A 21,202-nucleotide genomic window follows, 5' to 3' on the forward strand; every position below is an offset into this window, starting at 1 on the left:
AGCCCCCCATCCAGGAGCCAAGAGCGCCCCTGTCCTGCTGGCCTAAGGATACACAGCTCTACTCTGATTGAATGCTCCATTCCTCTTCAAGGGACAATGAACCAGAAGACCACTCTAGTGCTCCTTGCACTGGCTGTCATCACCATCTTTGCCTTGGTCTGTGTTCTGCTAGTGGGCAGGGGTAGGGATGAGAATGATGAGCCTAGCCAGCCTTCCCATTGCCACTCCATATATCCCAGTGCCCAGCCCTGGACACACCCTGGCCAGAGCCAGCTGTTTGCAGACCTGAGCCAAGAGGAGCTGACAGCTGTGATGAGCTTTCTGACTCGGCGGATCCGGCCAGGGCTGGTGGATGCAGCCCAGGCTCAGCCCTCCGACAACTGTGTCTTCTCAGTGGAGCTGCAGCTGCCCCCGAAGGCTGCAGCCCTGGCCCACCTGGACAGGGGGAGCCCCCCACCTGCCCGGGAGGCACTGGCCATCATCTTCTTTGGTGGACAACCCCAGCCCAATGTGACTGAGCTGGTGGTGGGACCACTGCCTCGCCCCTCCTACATGCGGGATGTGACCGTGGAGCGTCATGGAGGCCCCCTGCCCTATCACCGACGCCCTGTGCTGGCCCGAGAGTACCTGGACATAGACCAGATGATCTTCGATAAAGAGCTGCCCCAGGCTGCTGGTCTCCTCCATCACTGTTGCTTCTACAAACGACAAGGAAGGAACCTGGTGACAATGACCACAGCCCCCCGTGGTCTGCAATCAGGGGACCGGGCCACCTGGTTTGGCCTCTACTACAACATCTCAGGGGCTGGGTTTTTCCTACACCCCATAGGCTTGGAGCTGCTGGTAGACCACAAGGCCCTGGACCCTGCCCGCTGGACCATCCAGAAGGTGTTCTATCAAGGCCGCTACTATGAGAGTCTGGCCCAGCTGGAGGATCAATTTGAGGCCGGCCTGGTGAATGTGGTGTTGATCCCAGACAATGGCACAGGTGGGGCCTGGTCCCTGAAGTCCCAGGTGCCACCGCATCAGGCTCCCCCTCTGCAGTTCCATCCCCAGGGACCACGCTTCAGTGTCCAGGGGAGTCGAGTAAACTCTTCACTGTGGACTTTCTCCTTTGGTCTTGGAGCTTTCAGTGGCCCAAGGATTTTTGATGTTCGCTTCCAGGGAGAACGGCTGGCTTATGAGATCAGCCTCCAAGAAGCCTTGGCTGTGTATGGGGGCAATTCCCCAGCAGCAATGCTGACCCATTATATGGATGGTAGCTTTGGCATGGGCAAGTACTCCACGCCCCTGACCCATGGGGTGGACTGCCCCTACATGGCCACTTATGTGGACTGGCACTTCCTTTTGGAGTCCCAGACCCCCAAGACAATGCGTGATGCCTTTTGTGTGTTTGAACACAACCAGGGCCTCCCCCTGCGGAGACACCACTCAGATTTACAGTCTCACTATTTTGGGGGCCTTTCAGAGACAGTGCTAGTCATCAGATCTGTGTCCACTTTGCTGAACTATGACTACGTGTGGGACATGGTCTTCCACCCCAATGGGGCCATAGAAGTCAAATTCCATGCAACGGGCTACATCAGCTCAGCGTTCCTCTTTGGTGCTGCCAAGAAGTACGGGAACCAAGTACAGGAGCACACGCTGGGCACAGTCCACACGCACAGTGTCCACTACAAGATAGATCTGGATATAGCAGGTAAGTCATCCCGGTGGGGCAAGGATTCTGGAAAAAAGGGCTAAAGTGTTGTCTCCATTTGCTTTGGGGTTTAAGAGTATGTAGGTCATCTGGGAAAGAAAGCTTTGGGTTTTATACTTTCCCTTTACTAGATGGGAGAGAGTTGGCTGCTGAGTTTTATTTGTATCTAACTCACTGGCCATGTGCGCAGGTGACTTCAACAGAAAACCTTGGGAAAAATAGGCCGGGTGCAGTCTATATAATAGGGCGAGTGCAGGAGGCCAAGGGGGATGTAGATTGCTTGAATTTAGGAGTTTCAGACCAGCCTGAGCAAGAGTGATACCCCGTCTCTGCTAAAAATAGCAAAATTAGCTGGGCTTTGGGGTGGGCACCTATAATCCCAGGTACTTGGGAGGCTGAGCTAAGGGGATCTCTTGAGCCCAAGAGTTTGAGGTTGCTGTGAGCTATGATGCACAGCATTCTACCCGGGTTAAAAAAGAACAAAGAAAAACCTTTGGAAATGGCTAAGTTCAGGCAGGAGGTGGGATCTGGGCCAACAGGATCCCCATGGCCCTCCTCCCTCCCTTGCCCTTACATGGGCCCACTTCCAGGAGGCAGCCATTTGTTTCCCCCACACACATCTCTGTGTCTGCTTGCAGTGTTGGTGTGCTCAAGGATCTGCTTACATTTTGGAGAGTCCCTGGCATGCACAGGCCAGTCCTGGGACACATTTCCTTGAAAGATTTCCATCTCTCTCTGAGTACAACTGACATAACTGGGAGGGGTAGCATGGATCCTGTGGAGCGTTGCACGTAGTTCTAGAGTTGGTGGTTACAGAGAGAGCCAACATGTCTTGGAGTCTTTGTCTCTGTCTTTTCACTTTCCTTCCCCACATGGATCATCAGGTCCTTTCAGGTTCTTCCCCTGAAGCAGCTGAAAGCCCTCTCTGGGCCCCAGGGCCATCTCCCTGCAGGTGGTGGCCCTCTCTGTGCTCCTTCTAGTGTTGTTGCTCTCAGATCCAGGGGCCTCTCTGGGCCCAGAAGACCATCCCACTCACTGCAAGCTGCCCCTCACTCAGCTCTCCCTCTCCCTAGTGCCTGCAGGAGCCTGTCCACACCTTAAAGCCCTTTCCTTGGGCGGCACCTGTGGCTCAAGGAGTAGGGTGCCGGGCCCATATACTGGGGGTGGAAAGTTCAAGCCTGGCCCTGGCCAAAAAAAAAAAAAAAAAAAGCTCTTTCCTTACAGTGCAACTCTGACCTGCCTTGCACAGCTCTTCCCTACAGGTTGCCAGTGCCACAGCCACATACTCCCTGTCCCTGGACACAGAATCCACACGTCCCTGGCAAGCTCCTTTGTCCCTGCCTAGAATGCCCTTCCCTGTCATCTCTTATGGGGACACAAAGGATGGTCCCCTCTTCCTGCCTGCACCTGCGTTTCTGTGACCCAGAACCTGCCTGGGCCATGCCCCCCTCACAGGCAGGCTAGCCAGTGACATAACTGCCTGTGTGGAACATCAGTTCACTCGTTCCCGCCCCAGGGACAACCATGGTTCTCTCCACTCATGAATTGTGAAGAGATGAATTAATGGAGATGAATGAAATCCGTGATGACATATTCTAAGTTTTAGTTAAAATCCAACAGCTTTGGCTGAAGGATTGGGGATATATTGGGTAGAGAAAAGTACAGGGCACACTCAGTTCTGGGCTGCTCTTTGGCTGCCGCTCTGAGGCCCGATGCGGGCAGAGTCTTCAGGGGCCAGGTGGCTCTAAGACATGGGGGCCCTTCCCCCATAAACAGGAGTGAAGAACTGGGTCTGGGCCGAGGACATGGCCTTTGTTCCCACGGCTGTGCCCTGGAGCCCTGAGCACCAGATACAGAGGCTGCAGGTGACCCGGAAGCAGCTGCAGACAGAGGAGCAGGCGGCCTTCCCCCTGGGAGGGGCCACACCTCGCTACCTGTACCTGGCCAGCAACCACAGCAACAAGTGGGGTCACCCACGGGGCTACCGCATCCAGGTGCTCAGCTTTGCGGGAGAGCCAATGCCCCAGAACAGCTCCATGGAGAGAGCCCTCAGCTGGGGGAGGTGAGTGGGGCCTGTCAGAGAGGGAACGGAAGATGTGAGAATGGGACGGGAGTATGAAGGGACACCTGGAAACTGGTTGAAACTATATATGAGGCCAGGTAAGATCTGAGGAAAGATTTCCTCATTATCCAAAGGCACCATCATAGGCTCAGTTCTGCCTTATAGGGCTAACACCCCAGAGTGGCTTCTGGGAAATAAAAGGGGATAAATAGGAGGAAGTGACCCCCAGGGTGGTATCAGGTATTCTATAGCATGCAGTCATTGTGTGAGTGCCATGGGGAAGCTGAGATCTGAGTGCTCAGCTCTCATCATAATCAGGGAACAGGACCGGGTTAGTGACCACAGAGGTCCGACCAGTGCCTCCCTAGGTACCAGCTGGCCGTGACCCAGCGGAAGGAGGAAGAGCCCAGTAGCAGCAGCATCTTCAACCAGAATGACCCTTGGGCCCCCACAGTGGACTTCACTGACTTCATCAACAATGAGACCATCATGGGAGAGGTCAGAGGACAATGGAAGGGCCCAGGGAGTGGGTAGACACTAGGATGAGCCAGGGAGTGGGTAGACACTAGGTCCTTGAAAACCAGTCCATCTCCTCAGGGGTGGAGCTAACTCCTGCCCCCTGCACTTTAGTGGACCTGATCATTACTCTTTGAAGGATCCCCTGAGCTGGGTGTCCCTTATGCAGACACTGGGTGAAGACTTGGCTTGTCCTTGAACCCTCCCAATTCCAGCTTCCCGAACTGAGATCTTTCTGGCTCCAGAACTCAAGGAGGGATGGATGTTACCAGGGAAAATCACATCTCCTTTATCTACAGTTGCTTCCATTCTTGACATGACCAGTAAAGGATGCATTTCTCAGTTTTGGCCTGTTTCTGCCTCCCAAACCCTAATTTTCCCTTCTCCATCCTTCTTCCCTCAGTTACAGGGAAGTGCTGGCAAGTCAGGGGGAGGAATTTGGTGTAGTCTGTGGGTGTCATTCCCTGTGGGTGGGTAAAGAAGAGATGATGTGATGGAAAATGTCCAAGATGGAGGAGGGAGGGCAGGAACAGGGAGGCAAGTGGAGTTCCCAGTATGAAATGGACTATTTATGCTTTGACTTCTGGGCCAGTAGGAAAAACATGTGTAAAGACTCCAGATCCTTGGGCTGGTGAGCTGAATCACTACCTCCAGGGCCATCATGGGAAGCAGGGCATGTCCCCAGAAAAGCCAGACCTCATGATCCTCTTTCTTCTCCCCTGCTAGGACTTGGTGGCCTGGGTGACAGCTGGATTTCTGCACATCCCACATGCAGAGGACATTCCCAACACGGTGACTGTGGGCAACAGTGTGGGCTTCTTCCTCCGACCCTACAACTTCTTTGACGAGGACCCCTCCTTCTACTCTGCTGACTCCATCTACTTCCAAGGGGACCAGGATGCTGGGGCCTGTGAGGTCAACCCCCTGGCTTGCCTGCCCCAGAGTGCTGCCTGTGCCCCCGACTTCCCTGCCTTCTCCCATGGGGGCTTCTCTCACAGCTAGGTGGTCGCTGGGCTGGAGAATCTGCCCAAGGGCTCCAGGACAGATTCTCTTTTCCTTCCTCCCACCCCTGCTGTCTGTCCATCTCCCAGTCCCCCAAGATCCCCTCCCTTCCATTGCCCTCCCTCCCTTGTACCCTCCTTGGGACCAGGAGTATCCTGAGCCCGTGATGCCTGACACTGGGAAACTCAGTTTGTTGCTGGGCCCTGTCCCAGAGAGGCAAGGATGGCCCAGTCAGGAGCCTGGGGTAATGGCCAGGATTTTCCCTAGATTGTTCTTTTTTTTATTTTCTGGTTTTCCAGAATCTTTTAGGCCATTTCTGAGGTCTCTGACACAGGGATTATGATCCCTTGAGAGCCCAAGGCAGGGCCACCAGTCCTGCACATCCATATTGAGTGGGAAAGAACTCTTCTGCATATATTCCCCACTCATCCAAGTCCCTTTCTTCTCTCCATCTTCTCAAAGCTACAGCCTCCTCCTTCCCTTCCGACCTACCATTCCATCCTGGGATATCCCTCCTGTGCTGAAGGGATGTCCCTCTGTCCCAGCCCGTGGTGCTCCCACTGTCCTCAGCTCTCATCTACAGTCTCCTCTCCTGCCCCTGGGCCAGCCAATTGTAGGATACAATGCGGTGTGTCCTTTTGCATCTGTCACATATTGGGACTAGGATTTGCCAGCAGGCCTGTTCCAGGGCAAGGTGCATTTCTAAGCAGTTCCCTACCTGTGTGCATCTGCCTACCTTGGGCTCTCTGGAGGGGAATGCACATTGTGACAGCAGCTGCTCAAGTGAGCATTTCAGGTGGTTTTGTGGATGCAATCCCAGTGAAGATGTGTCATTTTGTGCTAAGGCTGTGTGTGACCACTGGCCTTATTCTGCAACAGCTAATTTGGGAAGCTGGGGTAGGAACCAAGGATGGTGGTCCAATCATGCACGGACATGCAAATTAGCCGGGGCTGGGCCTGGTGGGGCCGTGCCTGGCCTGGAGAGGGAACCTGTTCCAGTATCTCTCATCACTGCTTCCCCTCCAGGGCTCTGTCCAAAGAATGGACAGGATGGGTCCAAAGAAATAGCAAGAGATTGGAAACAACAGAAACCTACTTCCATTAAAGATTAGGCAAATCAATTAGGATACACTTTACATTGCAATTTCTGTTCAGCTAAAAAATAATAGTTTGTCTTTATATGCTTATTTGGAATAATCTTCAAGTGAAAAGGGCAAGGTGCTGAAATGGGATGGTGCAGTTCCATTTGTGTTTTAGAAAGGAGGAGACTATATATGAATATGCTTTATATACACATATTCAGAAAAATAGGTAACACTGATTACCTCTGGGGAGGAAAACTGGGAGTTTGGGGACAGGAGAGGGAGGGGATTTAGTACCGTATACCTTTTGTACATTTTGAATTGTGGACTATGTGACCATATGACCAAAATAAATAAGAAATGGGCCAAAACAGAAACTGAATTTTTTTTTACTGATGTGTTTTCTCAGAACAGGTGGGGGGGGAGAGGGCATGTAAAGTTGGTTAAGGGATAGGATCAGGAATGACATTTTCTCAAGTGGTGAAGACGCAGAGAAGTGGATGTGGCCCCTAGTAACTCCTTTTGCCAGCTCTAGCTTGTATATCTCTGAGGAAATGTTATGCCTCAGCCAGTCCCTCCCCTCTCCTTCTCCTGCCCACCCTGCCATCTCTCTTGGAAGAGAGGGCAGTGGAGTAGGGTGACTTCCGCTTGCTGGAAGCCCAGGCCACAGCAGGAGGTAAAGTACAGGAAACAGTTTGGATGTTGCTCAGCTTCTAACCAGGGAGAGGTCACATTCTGGGAGATACAGCACCATGGAAGCTTCGGCTGCCTTCTGTCTATTCTGCCCCAAGCCCAGGTTCTGCCGTGGGTCAAGGAATGGAACAGTGGACAGGGAGGAGTCATGGGGCTAAAGAGCAGCAACTAGGTTCCTATTGATAGAAAGAAAACCTGCAGTAGGGAGCAGGGCCAGCCAGGCTAATATGGCCAGAGTTGAAGCAAGAGCGAAAGTGGACAAGGAGAGATTGAAGACTGAGATGGAGGAGAAAATGGGATGTAGTGGACCGTTGTGGCTCTGACGCTGACTTCATGCTTCCTCTTCCTTTGACTTGAGGAACTAAACCTCTTAACTAATTATACTAGTTAATTAATTAATATTTGGAGACAGAGTCCCATTCTGTCTCTGAGGCTGGAGTGCAGTAGTGGTGCAGTCCACTCACCACAGCCTCAAAATCCTAGCTCCAGCAATTCTCTTGCCTCAGTCTCCCGGAGCCTGCCACAACACCTGGGTTTTTTTTGTTGCAGTTGTCATTGTTGGTTAGCTGGCCCAGGCCGGGTTTGAACCCACCAACTTCAGTGTATGTGGTTGGCACCGTAACCACGGGCGCCAAGCCAGCTTGGCTAATTTTTTTTTTTTTGCAGTTTCTGGCCAGGGCCAGGTTTGAACCCACCACCTCCAGCATATGGGGCCGGCACCCTACTCCTTTGAGCCACAGGCACCACCCTTAATTTTTTAAAGTTTTATAGAAACAGGGTCTCACTATGTTGCCCATGCTGGGGTGCAGTGGCCATTCACAGGCATGGTCACAGCCCACTACAGGCTTGAACTCCTGGGCTCAAGTAATGCTCTTGCCTCAGCCTCATAAGTAGCTGAGACTCCAGGTGTGCACCGCTGCACCTGGCTTAATCACATAGTTTTTTGTTTCCACCTTCTTATGGCTCCTCTTATGCTACTTGCCCCATGGCCAGCGCTGAGGGGAAGGGGAGAACACCCTACCTCTACTGTCTGTCTCACTTGAATTTCATTACATTGAAACCCATGTCCAGAACAAATAGTGTGAACTATAGACACTAACTTGTAGGTAGTGAGTGTCTATGCATTATCACAAGCTTTTATATGAAAATGTGACTAGTTGTGTCTCTCTAGGTCTTCCCATGGGGCTGACACCACCTGCCCAAGTCCCAGATGAGGTGAGGCACGATGGTTACCCAGATTATTAGACCATCAGCTCAGCTCAGGCAGGAAGTCTGCAAGGTAGACCTCTAGCCCCTACCCTGATCCGGATCTCGTCCTTAGACCACCACTGAGGTCTGGAGTCTTGGCCTCAGACTTGTCTAGGAGTGATTAATGAGTGAGGATGTCAGGTTCTGAAGGGACCACTGCCTCCCAGGCTGAGCTCTTCAGGACCTGGGGCCTACTGTTCCAAGAAAGAGGAGCTAGAGAAGGGGTCCTTGAGGCTAGAGTCAGAGGACATTCCTGAGACTTCCCCAGGAATGTAGACAGGGGACTCCCCCCCCCCACCACCGTGAGGAACACAAGCTGTGCCCATCTGCCTCCTCTGGCAGCCCCCAGGAAAGGCTCCAAGTCCGAGTGCAAGAGGATTCCTTTACACAGTCAACAAGAATTTATGGAGGGCCTTCTAAACACCAAGCACTCTTCAGAGAACTGGAATACACTAGTGAATAAGAGACACAAAATCTATCCTCAGGGACAAGGAGGGCAGCAAAGGCCCAGTTATTGACAAGGAGGGAAGAGGACACCAGCAGGGACTCCTAGCCCATTCTTAGTGGCTTGGGAAGGCCTCCTGTGTGATGTGATGTCTGCACCAATGATGGCAGAGGAGAAGTTGGCCTGGGAGGAGCCAAGAGAGTGGAGACAATGTTCTAGGCAGTGGAACAGCATGTTCAAAAGCTAAGGAGTAAAAGAGTGGCTTCATCCAAGTACCCAAGTTCATTGACAGATATGTGAGGGGGAGTGTGAGTGGAGCCTGGAGAGGCAAGTGGGGGCAGGTCCTAGCAAATCACACCATCTTAAAGAAACTGGGGATCCATAGAAGGATTTTAAGCAGAGGAGTGGCAGGCAAATCTGTCCTAAAGGGCAAATCTGACCCACATACAAAGAATAGAGTAAATGGGGTGGGGGCAGGGAAGGTGCTGGCCACAGGGAGGTAGGTCAGATGACTAGGACTGCCATCAGGGTCACAAGGACAGTGGCCTGAGTGCATTACAAAGCCCTGTAGGAGATGTGGCCCAAGAAGGCCCCATTTGCAGACCCCGGATCAGAAGCCCAGATCTGCTGTCTGCAGAGGTTGGTGGAAAATGAGGAAGGATTCCTGGCCACTGGCTGATCTTCACCCCCTTTGCAGGCCATGACACCCTGGATGGATAGTCATTACATAACATTTATTCCACACTTGGATCCCTTGGTTGAGTCAGTTGCTGATCAACCTAAGTTCCCACCCAACAATCAGTTCTACTTGTAGCTAGTGTGAGTTTGTGGTCATTGTGAGTAGCTAGTTTGTAGCTAGTGTGAGCTTAGATCATCCCTGGGCACTTTACAGAATGGGTTTGGAAAACACATTCAACAGGTGAAGCCTTAAAAGGGGTGTGGGCTGGCGCTTTCCAGGCAGCTTCTTCAACTGAGTTTGGCAATAAGGATGAACTCATTCATTACACAGATAACTAGCTTTGTGCCCTCACCCACCTGGTTGGCAGGAAATTCAATTAGGGGGTGTTCGTTTAGGGGGTGGTAAGAGTCTGGATCCTAGGACTCTGGTGGATATTAGCAGACTTGAATTGGCAGAGATCACAACTGTCATGCTCACTTTCTGCTCAAGGTGGTGATGGTGGAGGCCCTTAGGCAGTAGGTTGTCACTTCCACAAGGCTCTGAGTGGGAGAGTGGGCTCTAGGCCCTCTACTACCCAACACGTATGCCAGTGTGCACACCCACCAATACACACACACACACACACACACATATACACACACTGTTCCTACTTGTTAGTCCCACAGAAGTCCTCAAAGACTTCCCTTCCTATGTTAGGGGAGCCCTCAGGAGCCTTTCTGCCTGCTAGGTTGACACAGAAATTGCAAGGAGTTTCAGCTAGATCCGGTTGCTCCTGACACAAAGATCCAATTATTGAGTCAACAAGGATTTCCAAGAAAGAAAGGAATGTTTAGTAAGAGAGACTTCTTACTGGAAGAATGGAAGAAGCTTTCTCAAATCTGTCTCCCCAACTAAAGGAAACCATGGACTTTTTTTTTTTTTGAGATAGAATCTCACTTTGTCACCCGCAGTAGAGTGCTGTGGCATCATAGCTCACAGCAACCTCCAGCTCTTGGGCTTCAGCGATTCTCTTATAGCTGGAACTACAGGTGTCCACCATAATGCCTGGCTATTTTTTTGTTGCAGTTTGGCTTGGGCCTGTTTGAACCCACCACTCTTGGTATATGGGGCTGGTGCCCTGCTCACTGAGCCACAGGCCCTGACCTCAGGGACCTTTTCTTGAGACAGAGTCTCCCTATGTCGCCCTGGGTAGAGTGCCATGGCGTCACAGCTTGCAGTTCACAGCAACTTCAAACTCTTGGGCTTAAGAGCAAACTCTTTTTTTTTTTTTTTTTTGCAATTTTTGTCTGGGGCCAGGTTTGAACTCGCCACCTCCAGTATATGGGGCTGGCACCCTACTCCTTGAGCCACAGGTGCCGCCCACGGGGACCTTTTCAATACGTCCTTTTCATGGTCAGCTCAGACCAGCCTGGGCAATAGCAAGATCCCATCTCTACAAAAAATTGAAAACATTAGCTGGGCCTTCTCATAGCTGGCACCTGTAGTCCCAGCTACTAAGGAGGCTGATGCTGGAGGGTCACTTGAGCCCAGGAGTTTCAAGGTTTCTGTGACCTATGATGATGCCACTGCACTCTAGTGTTAGGTGTTGGGAGTCCCAATTCTCCAAACCCAGTTGACCTGGTCTGATTTTTTTTTTTTTTTTTGAGACAGAGTCTCACTTTGTTGCCCTCAGTAGAGTGCTATAGCGTCACAGCTCACAGCAACCTCCAGCTCTTGAGCTTAGGCGATTCTCTTGCCTCATCCTCCTGAGTAGCTGGGACTATAGGCGCCTGCCACAATGCCTGGCTATTTTTTGTTGCAGTTTGGCCGCGGTTGACTTTGAACCCGCCACCCTCGGTATATGGGGCTGGCGCCCTACTCACTGAATCACAGGCACCGCCCTGACTTAGTCTGATTAGTCAGCTGAGCTAGAAAGTTCAACCAGGGCACAGCAGTAACTCAAAGCAAAAGTGAGTGGACACTGAAAATGCAATTGAAGTGGCACAAGCAGTGTGGATGGAAAGCAAAAGTAACCTATGCAAGTTTCAGGGTAGCAAGGAGAGATTTTATTTAGGAAGAACAAAGGGAAAGTTTAGAGCACTTTCAAAGAGTTGGAAGTGGATCCCTCTCATGAAGGAGAGAAGGTGAGAGAGATGAACACAAAAAGGCCTGCAGGGGTATTAAATACCCCCTCCATTTGAAATTGGTGCGCCTCCAGGCAGTATTGCCTTTTTCTTTTTTTTTTTTTTTGTAGAGACAGAGTCTCACGGTAGAGTGCCATGGCAGAGTCCCATGGCATCACACAGCTCACAGCAGCCTCCAACTGCAGGGCTTAGGCGATTCTCTTGCCTCGGCCTCCGGAGTAGCTGGGACAACAAGCACCCACCACAATGGCCGGCTAGGTATTGCCTTTTTCTACTGGTCATTGATGGTCTCTTTCTATTGGTCATTGGTTACCTAAGTCACTTCATACCCACATCTGTTTTCTTCTTTTTAGTTTTCCAATATTTTATTAGGCAAAATTTTTTTTTTTTTTTTTTGTAGAGACAGAGTTTCACTTTATGGCCCTAGGTAGAGTGCCATGGCATCACACAGCTCACAGCAACCTCCAACTCCTGGGCTTAAGCGATTCTCTTGCCTCAGCCTCCCGAGTAGCTGGGACTACAGGCGCCCGCCACAACACCCAGCTATTTTTTTTGTTGCAGTTCGGCCGGGGCCGGGTTTGAACCCGCCACCCTCGGTATATGGGCCCAGCGCCTTACCAACTGAGCCACAGGTGCCGCCCTTATTAGGCAAATTTTTAAACATACAGTACAGCTGAAAGAATTATGCAGGGATCAGCCATACACCCACCACTTACATTTCATAATTTTTTCCCTCTTCTTCACATGTAGGGACTTTGTGAGTAGGGAGGCCACAAGTTTTGTGCCCCTCATCACAATGAACCCAGATTCCTGTTTGGTGTGTTATAAACAGAGAAGCCATTTTCAGGACCCCTACAGTGAGCACAGGGCTGGGGGGTGGGGGGAGGGGTGGCCATCCACATTTTTATGGGCCCTGCATACTTCCAGTTCAGTAGGCCAGAGGCCAGGTTTTCCTCCTCCCACCTCCTGAAGCTCCTTTCTTAGTGTCCCTTCTCACTAGCCTGGGCAACAGAGAGACCCTGTCTCAAATAAACAAATGAAAAGGTCAACTCTCATGTGTCTTCCTGGACATGTCCAGCTTGCAGAGGATTCTGCCTAGGTGGTGCGGGAAGGAGGTCTCCTCTCTGGAACCCTCAGTCTCTCCTGGTTCTTCTCAGCTCATGACTGCTGAGATGAAAGTAGCTTCCCATACATTTGGCGCCTGGCAGATAAGCCACCTAGTTATCAGTTGTGAGGGATGGGGGCAGCTTCACTCTCCACCTTGGCAACCTTTTGGAGACAGGTTTCCTGGGTAATAGGGTTGTAGGCTGCCAGTTTCCCAGCCCACCTGACATCTATCACTTAGTCCTGCAGGAGAGTGACCGCAAAGGTCTCTCTTCCACCCTGTACCCTGTGTCCCCATCCCCCACAGCAACACACCAGGCAGCTTCCTGCTTGCTATACACCCCAAACCCACCCTTCAGTAACTTTAGGGTGCAGGTGTGCAGCGTGTCCCCATGCCCCAGCTCCTCTTAGAGGCTTTGCCTCCTCGCCATGACTCTCAAACTGGTGGAGGGGGCAGAAGACAGCAGTGGGGAGCAGAGCCTAGAGGGCTCCAGAAACTAGAGAGTAGGAGAGAATCCAGCTACAGAGGTGCTGCCAGTGGGGTTTTGCTGGCCAACCTATAGATGGGAGAAAGGTCCCTCTGGAGGGTAGACAAAGGAGAGCCTCAGGACATGTCTCCTTCCTCTGGACTTCCCCAGCGGGATCTCCAGAACCCCACCCTCCAGCTGCTTGATTCCCCAAATCTGACCCTGAGTGTGCTGTTTGATTTGGAACAGGTCTCATGTGGGCCACCTAAAGTCCAGGTTCTAGTCCGCCCCACCCCTGAACCTGGTCTGACCCCTGCCCAGCTCCACCCCCAACCCTCTGGCCTTGGTCACTTGGCTTTTACCTTGTCCATGTTCCCTCTTGCCTGGCAGTACCACCCTGAGACAAGATCCTTCGGAGCCCAAGGGAGGCATCCTGTGCCCAGGTCCTGTCTATCTGTTGTCTTTCTGCCTTCAAGATCCAGAGCCTGAAGACAGTCCAGGAGCTTCAGCTATGGCTGCCTTCATTATATTGTCCCTATTTAGTGTCCTGGTGACAGGCATGGGTGAAGGTGGGACTGTGAGTGAGAAAGGGGATGAGAGGGAATGTAGCCCAGGCCTGTGTCCCCGGTGCCCCTCCGAATCCCACAGGGTCCAGCCCTGGACACATCCTGGCCAGAGCCAGCTATTTGCAGACCTGAGCCAAGAGGAGCTGACAGCTGTGATGAGCTTTCTGACCCAGCAGCTCGGGCCAGGGCTGGTGGATGCAGCCCAAGCTCAGCCCTCGGACAACTGTGTCTTCTCAGTGGAGCTGCAGCTGCCCCCGAAGGCTGCAGCCTTGGCCCACCTGGACAGGGGGAGCCCCCCACCTGCCCGGGAGGCGCTGTCCATCATCTTCTTTGGTGGACAACCCCAGCCCAACGTGACTGAACTGGTGGTGGGGCCACTGCCTCACCCCTCCTACATGCGGGATGTGACCGTGGAGCGTCATGGAGGCCCCCTGCCCTATCACCGACGCCCCGTGCTGGCCCGAGAGTACCTGGACATAGACCAGATGATCTTCGATAAAGAGCTGCCCCAGGCTGCTGGTCTCCTCCATCACTGTTGCTTCTACAAACGACAAAGAAGGAACCTGGTGACAATGAACACAGCCCCCCGTGGTCTGCAATCAGGGGACCGGGCTACCTGGTTTGGCCTCTACTACAACATCTCAGGGGCTGGGTTTTTCCTGCACCCCATAGGCTTGGAGCTGCTGGTAGACCACAAGGCCCTGGACCCTGCCCGCTGGACCATCCAGAAGGTGTTCTATCAAGGCCGCTACTATGAGAGTCTGGCCCAGCTGGAGGATCAATTTGAGGCCGGCCTGGTGAATGTGGTGTTGATCCCAGACAATGGCACAGGTGGGGCCTGGTCCCTGAAGTCCCAGGTGCCACCGCGTCAGGCTCCCCCTCTGCAGTTCCATCCCCAGGGGCCACGCTTCAGTGTCCAGGGGAGTCGAGTAAACTCTTCACTGTGGACTTTCTCCTTTGGTCTTGGAGCTTTCAGTGGCCCAAGGATTTTTGATGTTCGCTTCCAGGGAGAACGGCTGGCTTATGAGATCAGCCTCCAAGAAGCCTTGGCTGTGTATGGGGGCAATTCCCCTTCTTCTCTGCGAAGCCGGTACACAGATGGTGCCTTTGGCTTGGGCCACTTCTCCACGCCCCTGACCCGTGGAGTGGACTGCCCCTACCTGGCTACTTACGTGGACTGGCACTTCCTTTTTGAGTCCCAGACCCCCAAGACAATTCGTGATGCCTTTTGTGTGTTTGAACACAACCAGGGCCTCCCCCTGCGGAGACACCACTCAGATTTACAGTCTCACTATTTTGGGGGCCTTTCAGAGACAGTGCTAGTTGTAAGATCTGTGTCCACTATGCTCAACTATGACTACGTGTGGGACATGGTCTTCCACCCCAATGGGGCCATAGAAGTCAAATTCCATGCAACGGGCTACATCAGCTCAGGGTTCCTTTTTGGTGCTGCCAGGAGGTATGGGAACCAAGTAGGGGAGCACACGCTGGGCACAGTCCACACGCACAGTGCCCACTTTAAGGTCGATCTGGATGTAGCAGGTAAGACATCCTAGTGGGGGCAAGGGTACCAGTTTCCATGCCTAGCCTTAAAAATTTTCTTTTGAAATCTTTTTTTTTTTTGAGGCAGAGTCTGCCGAGGGCCCCTTATACAGAGTCGCCCTCAGCAGAGTGCTATGATGTCACAGCTCACAGCAACCTCAAACTCTTGGGCTTAAGTGATTCTCTTGCCTCAGCCTCCCAAGTAGCTAGGACTACAGGCACCTGCCACAATGCCCAGCTATTTTTTGTTGCAGTTATCGTTGTTGTTTTAGCTGGCCCAGGCCAGTTTCAAACCCACCAGCTTGGGTGTATGTGGCTGGCTTCATAAGCACTGTGCTACAGGTGCCAAGCCTGAAATCTTAAAAATGTAAAAGTCATACTCTTCAGAGTTTTTCCTCCTTAGCAGGTAGATTATTCTTTCACACTTAGAAAAATTCTTCCATACTTTTATAAATTGCCTCTGTAGCTGGGTGCAGTGGTTCACACCTATAATCCTAGCACTCTGGGAGGCCCAAGTGGGTGGGTTTCTGGAAGTAAGGAGTTCTGAGCAAGACCTTGTCTCTAAAAATAGCTGGGCATTGTGGCGGGCACCTGTAGTCCCAGCTACTTGGCAGGCTGAGGCAAGAGAATCACTTAAGCCCAAGAGTTTGAGGTTGCTGTGAGCTGTGATGCCACAGCACTCTACTGAGGGCGACAGCTTGAGACTCTGTCTCAAAAAAAAAACAAAGAGGGCGGCACCTGTGGCTCAGTCGGTAAGGCGCCGGCCCCATATACCGAGGGTGGCGGGTTCAAACCCGGCCCCGGCCAAAACTGCAACCAAAAAATAGCCGGGCGTTGTGGCGGGCGCCTGTAGTCCCAGCTACTCGGGAGGCTGAGGCAAGAGAATCACTTAAGCCCAGGAATTGGAGGTTGCTGTGAGCTGTGTGAGGCCACGGCACTCTACCGAGGGCCATAAAGTGAGACTCTGTCTCTAAAAAAAAAAAAAACAAAACAAAAAATACTTTGATTCTTTTCTTTCTTTTTTTTCTCAAACTTTTGCCCACTAATTTTAACCTCTATTGGTGGATTCTACCTGCAACAATTACTACTGTGGCATTTCCCTGTTGGTTGTCTAAATTTTTTTCCTCATTGTTTGGAAGGTATAGAGGGAGCAGACAACATATTTTGATATAATGCTCTTTGGAGTCAGGTCACTTAAGTTAATTCCTAACATGGAACCTAGTTAGATTCTAATAAAATCATTCAAAACGCTAAGAGTTCAAGGAATAGACTATGCCTTTGGCCCTACTCCCTGCCAAGTTTCAAACTATAAGAGGCACCTCTAAACCCCAGCAACACTGGGCCTAGCATTGGTTTTCCTTCCCTTTGGTCCCCATTTCTGCTGCCTATATGCTGTGGGGTCACTCTCTGTTGGCTTCCTCTGTGCTGACGTGTGAGCACTGTAAAGTTAGACCTACATCCCCAGCACTGCTATGATACTAACTGTACATCCCTGTTGAACAACCAGGCACTTTATTTAAATGTTCTAAGTCTTAGTTGCCCCGTTTGTGAAATGGGGACTATTCGTCCCTCCTTCATAAGGTTGTCATAAAGGTAAAAACATCAGTCCACATAAAGCACTCAGAATGCTGCCTGGCCAGAATTCCTTCAGGTTCCGTGAGTATGAATCTTATCTTCAAGATAAGGCAGTTCTAGTTTTGCGAAAGGGCTTTAGATGAGAGAGGAAGACCCCCTCTTGGGTCAAAAGGAATGCCACCTTGTACATTGCTCACTAGGCTGTTCTAACCTCAGGTAAACACCTCGGGGTAGCCCCTCGAAGGAGAAGTTTGGCAGAAGCCAGCCACAAGGCCTCTGGGACTATTACATGAGATGACCTAGTCCAGATTTCTGGACTGGGGATATCTTGGGGAGAGGGAAGTAGGGGGCGCACTCAATTCTGGGATGCCATTTGGACCCCGCCCTGAGGCCAGATGCGGGCAGAGACTGCATGGGCCAGGTGGCTCCATGACAGGTCCTTTCCCCATGAGCAGGACTGAAGAACTGGGTCTGGGCCGAGGACATGGCCTTTGTTCCCACGGCTGTGCCCTGGAGCCCCGAGCACCAGATGCAGAGGCTGCAGGTGACCCGGAAGCAGCTGCAGACAGAGGAGCAGGCGGCCTTCCCCCTGGGAGGGGCCACACCTCGCTACCTGTACCTGGCCAGCAACCACAGCAACAAGTGGGGTCACCCACGGGGCTACCGCATCCAGGTGCTCAGCTTTGCAGGGGACCCGCTGCCCCAGAACAGCTCCATGGAAAGAGCCCTCAGCTGGGGGAGGTGAGTGGGGCCTGTCAGAGAAGGGATAAAGGAGACTGACTATGACAGTGGTTCTCAACCTTCCTCATGCTGCGGCCCTTTAATACAGTTCCTGTGGGTCACGACCCACAGGTTGAGAACATTGCTCCACCTCCTAGGATGCACACACAAACACACACACACACACCCTTCCTGTGGCCACAATCTTTAGCTGCCCCAGATGAAGCCTACTGGCTAGATAAAAAGCATTGAAGCAAATCTAGCCAATGGTAGAGTCTGGGTTATGGGCATAGGGCGTTCACTATACAGTTCTTCCAATGTTTTTGTGTACTTAAAGTGTTTTTTTTGTTTGTTTGTTTTGTTTTTTTAAACAGAGCCTCAAGCTATCACCCTGCGTAGAGGGCTGTGGCATCACAGCTCACAGCAACCTCCAACTCATGGGCTCAAGCAATTCTCTTGCCTCTGCCTCCCAAGTAGCTGGGACTACAGGTGCCCGCCACAATGCCTGGCTATTTTTTTGGTTGCAGCCGTCATTGTTGTTTGGCAGGCCCAGGCTGGATTCGAACCCGCCAGCTCAGGTGTATGTGGCTGGTGCCTTAGCCGCTTGAGCCACAGGCGCCGAGCCTAACGTGTTCATGTTAAAGGTCAGAAGAAAAAACAAAAAGCAGGCCAAGCTTGGTGGCTCACACCTGTAATCCCAGCACTCTGGGAGTCTGAGGCAGGAGGATCACTTGCAGTCAGGAGGTTGAGACCAACCTGAGAAACAAGTGAGACCCCGTCTTTACAAAAACTAGCCAGATTGGTGGCTTGTGCCTGTAGTCCCAGCTACTCAGGCGATGAGGTAGGAGGATTATGTGAACCCAGGAGTTGGAGATTGCCCTCTAGCCTGGGCAACAGAGTAAGACTCTGACAAGAAAGAAAAGAAAAGGACAGAAAAGAGGGCAGCGCCTGTGGCTCAGTGAGTAGGGTGCCGGCCCCATTTACCGAGGGTGGTGGGTTCAAACCCAGCCCCAGCCAAACTGCAACAAAAAAATAACCAGGCGTTGTGGCGGGCACCTGTAGTCCCAGCTACTCAGGAGACTGAGGCAAGAGAATCGCTTAAGCCCAGGAGTTGGAGGTTGCTGTGAACTGTGATGCCACAGACTCTATAGAGGGCAATAAAATGAGACTCTGTCTCTAAAAAAAGAAAAGAGAGGAAAGGGAAAGGAAAGGAAAAGAAAAAAACAAAGAGCAAAGGAGGAACACAGATCTGAAAATCTGAGGGAGAATTCCCCAACATTCAGACATTTGAGGTATTGAACTTGACCTAGGATGGAAATCAGGCCTTGTCCATAAGTATGGGTCACCACAGGGTCAGGCTCTGATCTGGACGGATGGATGAGCAATCTGTACAATACTCCAGCTGACATCTAAGACACAGGATATTGGCTTGGCGCCTGTAGCTCAAGCTAGGGTTCCAGCCACATACACTGGAGCTGGCGGGTTCGAATCCAGTCTGGGCCAACCAAACAACAATGACAACTACAACCAAAAAATAGCCAGGCGTTGTGGCGGGCACCTATAGTCCCAGCTACTTGGGTGGCTGAGGCAAGAGAATTGCTTAAGCCCAAGAGTTTGAGGTTGGCTGTGAGCTGTGATGCCACGGCACTCTACCCAGGGCAACAGCTTGAGACTCTGCCTCAGAATAATAATGATAAATAAATAAGATACAGGATATTTGAACAAATATGGGACCTCTACAGGGCATAGTGGAGAGATGGACAGAATGGTAAAGAAGCTCAATATCCTGAGACCTTTGTGTCCTCAATATATCTTCAGTCCCTGGGACAGTTGATGACCTTGTAGGTCTAACAAAATTTCCTGTAGGTATCAGCTGGTCGTGACCCAACGGAAGGAGGAGGAACCCAGTAGCACCAGCATCTACAATTTGAATGACCCTTGGACACCCACTGTGGACTTCACTAACTTCATCGACAATGACACTGTTGCAGGGCAGGTCAGTTGAACAGCCAGTGAGGGAGGAGGTAGGGTTGGGACAGAGGCCAGGGGACTAAGAATGAGAAACTTCACGCTCTCCCAAGTCACATTCCTCAGGAGTCTTTGGAAACCACCAAGAAAGGAAACTTTACTGTTTTCCATTTTTTCTGAGAAATTAAGAAAGTATACGCTGGTGAGCCGAATCACTACCTCCAGGGCCATCATGGGAAGCAGGGCATGTCCTCAGCAAAGCCAGACCTCATGATCCTCTTTCTTCTCCCCTGCTAGGACTTGGTGGCCTGGGTGACAGCTGGATTTCTGCACATCCCACATGCAGAGGACATTCCCAACACGGTGACTGTGGGCAACGGTGTGGGCTTCTTCCTCCGACCCTACAACTTCTTTGACGAGGACCCCTCCTTCTACTCTGCTGACTCCATCTACTTCCAAGGGGACCAGGATGCTGGGGCCTGTGAGGTCAACCCCCTGGCTTGCCTGCCCCAGAGTGCTGCCTGTGCCCCCGACTTCCCTGCCTTCTCCCATGGGGGCTTCTCTCACAGCTAGGTGGTCGCTGGGCTGGGGAATCTGCCTGAGGGCCAGGGTAGGCTGAGTGGGGGCAGCAGCTGGGCACTGGGTGGACAGCCTGGTTCCCTCTTCTCCTTCCTCCCACCCCTGCTGTCTGTCCATCTTCCAGTCCCCCAAGGTCCCCTCTCTTCCATTGCCCTCCCTCCCTTGCATCCTCCTTGGGACCAATAGCATCCTTAGCCCGTGATGCCTGACACTTGGGGGACTCAGTTTGTTGCTGCCTGCTGTGTTGGGTCTCATCCCAGAGAGGCAAGGATGGCCCAGTCAGGAGCCTGGGGTGATGACCAGGTTTTTCCCCAAATGACTCCTATTTTTTTCTACCAATTTATTTTAAAAATACGACATAGTTTATGTACCATAAAATGTACCTTTTAAAGTGTATACTCTACTGGTTTTAGTATACAGGTATTTACCAAGTTATGCAATCATTGCCACTAATTCCAGAACATTTTTATCACCCCAGAAAGAAACTCTGTATCTGCAATCACTACCCATTCCCCCCAAACCCTCTGCCACTCTAGATAACTAGGCCTCTATGTTCTATCACAATGGATTTGCCTATATTCTGGACATTTCATATAAATAAATTCGTACAGCATGTCACCTTTTGTGATCAGCTTTTTTAACTTAGCATGATGTTTTTGAAGTACATCCATGCTGTCATTTTACTTCTTTATGGCTAAATAATCTCTCATTGTATGGATATGCCACATTTTGTTTATCCATTCATCAGTCAATAGACATTTGAGTCGTTTCCATTTGGGGGTTATTATGGATAAATACTGCTAGTTTTTGTATACATAAATGTTTTCACTTCTCTTGGGCATATGCCTAGAAGTAAAATTGCTGGGTTAGGTGGTAATTCTACATTTAACCCTTTGAAGAACCGCCAGTCCAAAGTGACTGTACTTTTTTCTTTTCTATTGTTTGAAATATACATAACATAAAATTTGCCTTTTTAATCATTTTTGAGTGAAAATTCAGTGGCCTGAAGTACATTCAGAAGCTCTTATGGGCCTCCCCAGCTCTCCTCTTCCCTAGGGCCTCCAAGACCAGAATGTTCCCGCAACCCCCCAGCCAGGGTCCCTGTGAGGCCCACAGGTGTCAGCCTCAGGTC

General features: G+C 51.3%; 2 protein-coding genes and 1 non-coding gene across 3 annotated transcripts; 2 read left to right on the plus strand and 1 right to left on the minus strand.

Moving 5' to 3' along the window:
* The first annotated feature begins 68 nt into the window (after positions 1-68).
* On the plus strand, positions 69-6,732 carry AOC3 (amine oxidase copper containing 3). The gene is made up of 4 exons (XM_053568920.1): positions 69-1,699; positions 3,476-3,761; positions 4,130-4,259; positions 5,004-6,732. Exons 1-4 carry the CDS (start codon positions 97-99, stop codon positions 5,277-5,279), a joined length of 2,295 nt encoding a protein of 764 aa, XP_053424895.1. The 5' UTR covers positions 69-96; the 3' UTR covers positions 5,280-6,732.
* A 5,559-nt stretch (positions 6,733-12,291) lies between these two features.
* On the minus strand, positions 12,292-12,416 carry LOC128571482 (small nucleolar RNA SNORA11). The gene has a single exon (XR_008375888.1). It is a non-coding gene; the product is annotated as a small nucleolar RNA SNORA11 (small nucleolar RNA).
* Positions 12,417-13,495: 1,079 nt separating this feature from the next.
* LOC128570042 (membrane primary amine oxidase-like) lies at positions 13,496-20,688 on the plus strand. The gene is made up of 4 exons (XM_053568921.1): positions 13,496-15,228; positions 17,259-17,544; positions 19,390-19,519; positions 19,789-20,688. Exons 1-4 carry the CDS (start codon positions 13,632-13,634, stop codon positions 20,062-20,064), a joined length of 2,289 nt encoding a protein of 762 aa, XP_053424896.1. The 5' UTR covers positions 13,496-13,631; the 3' UTR covers positions 20,065-20,688.
* Positions 20,689-21,202: the final 514 nt, after the last annotated feature.

The sequence above is a fragment of the Nycticebus coucang genome, chromosome 18 (genome assembly GCF_027406575.1).
Source record: "Nycticebus coucang isolate mNycCou1 chromosome 18, mNycCou1.pri, whole genome shotgun sequence".
NCBI lineage: Eukaryota > Metazoa > Chordata > Mammalia > Primates > Lorisidae > Nycticebus > Nycticebus coucang.

What these genes read in the sequence shown, in the direction of transcription:
- LOC128570042 (XM_053568921.1), top strand. Translation starts at nt 13,632, where the DNA reads ATGGCTGCCTTCATTATATTGTCCCTATTTAGTGTCCTGGTGACAGGC. An exon ending in GGTCGATCTGGATGTAGCAG is followed by an intron (nt 15,229 to 17,258) that starts GTAAGACATCCT and finishes CCCCATGAGCAG; the next exon opens with GACTGAAGAACTGGGTCTGG. An exon ending in AGAGCCCTCAGCTGGGGGAG is followed by an intron (nt 17,545 to 19,389) that starts GTGAGTGGGGCC and finishes AATTTCCTGTAG; the next exon opens with GTATCAGCTGGTCGTGACCC.
- AOC3 (XM_053568920.1), top strand. Translation starts at nt 97, where the DNA reads ATGAACCAGAAGACCACTCTAGTGCTCCTTGCACTGGCTGTCATCACC. An exon ending in GATAGATCTGGATATAGCAG is followed by an intron (nt 1,700 to 3,475) that starts GTAAGTCATCCC and finishes CCCCATAAACAG; the next exon opens with GAGTGAAGAACTGGGTCTGG. An exon ending in AGAGCCCTCAGCTGGGGGAG is followed by an intron (nt 3,762 to 4,129) that starts GTGAGTGGGGCC and finishes GTGCCTCCCTAG; the next exon opens with GTACCAGCTGGCCGTGACCC.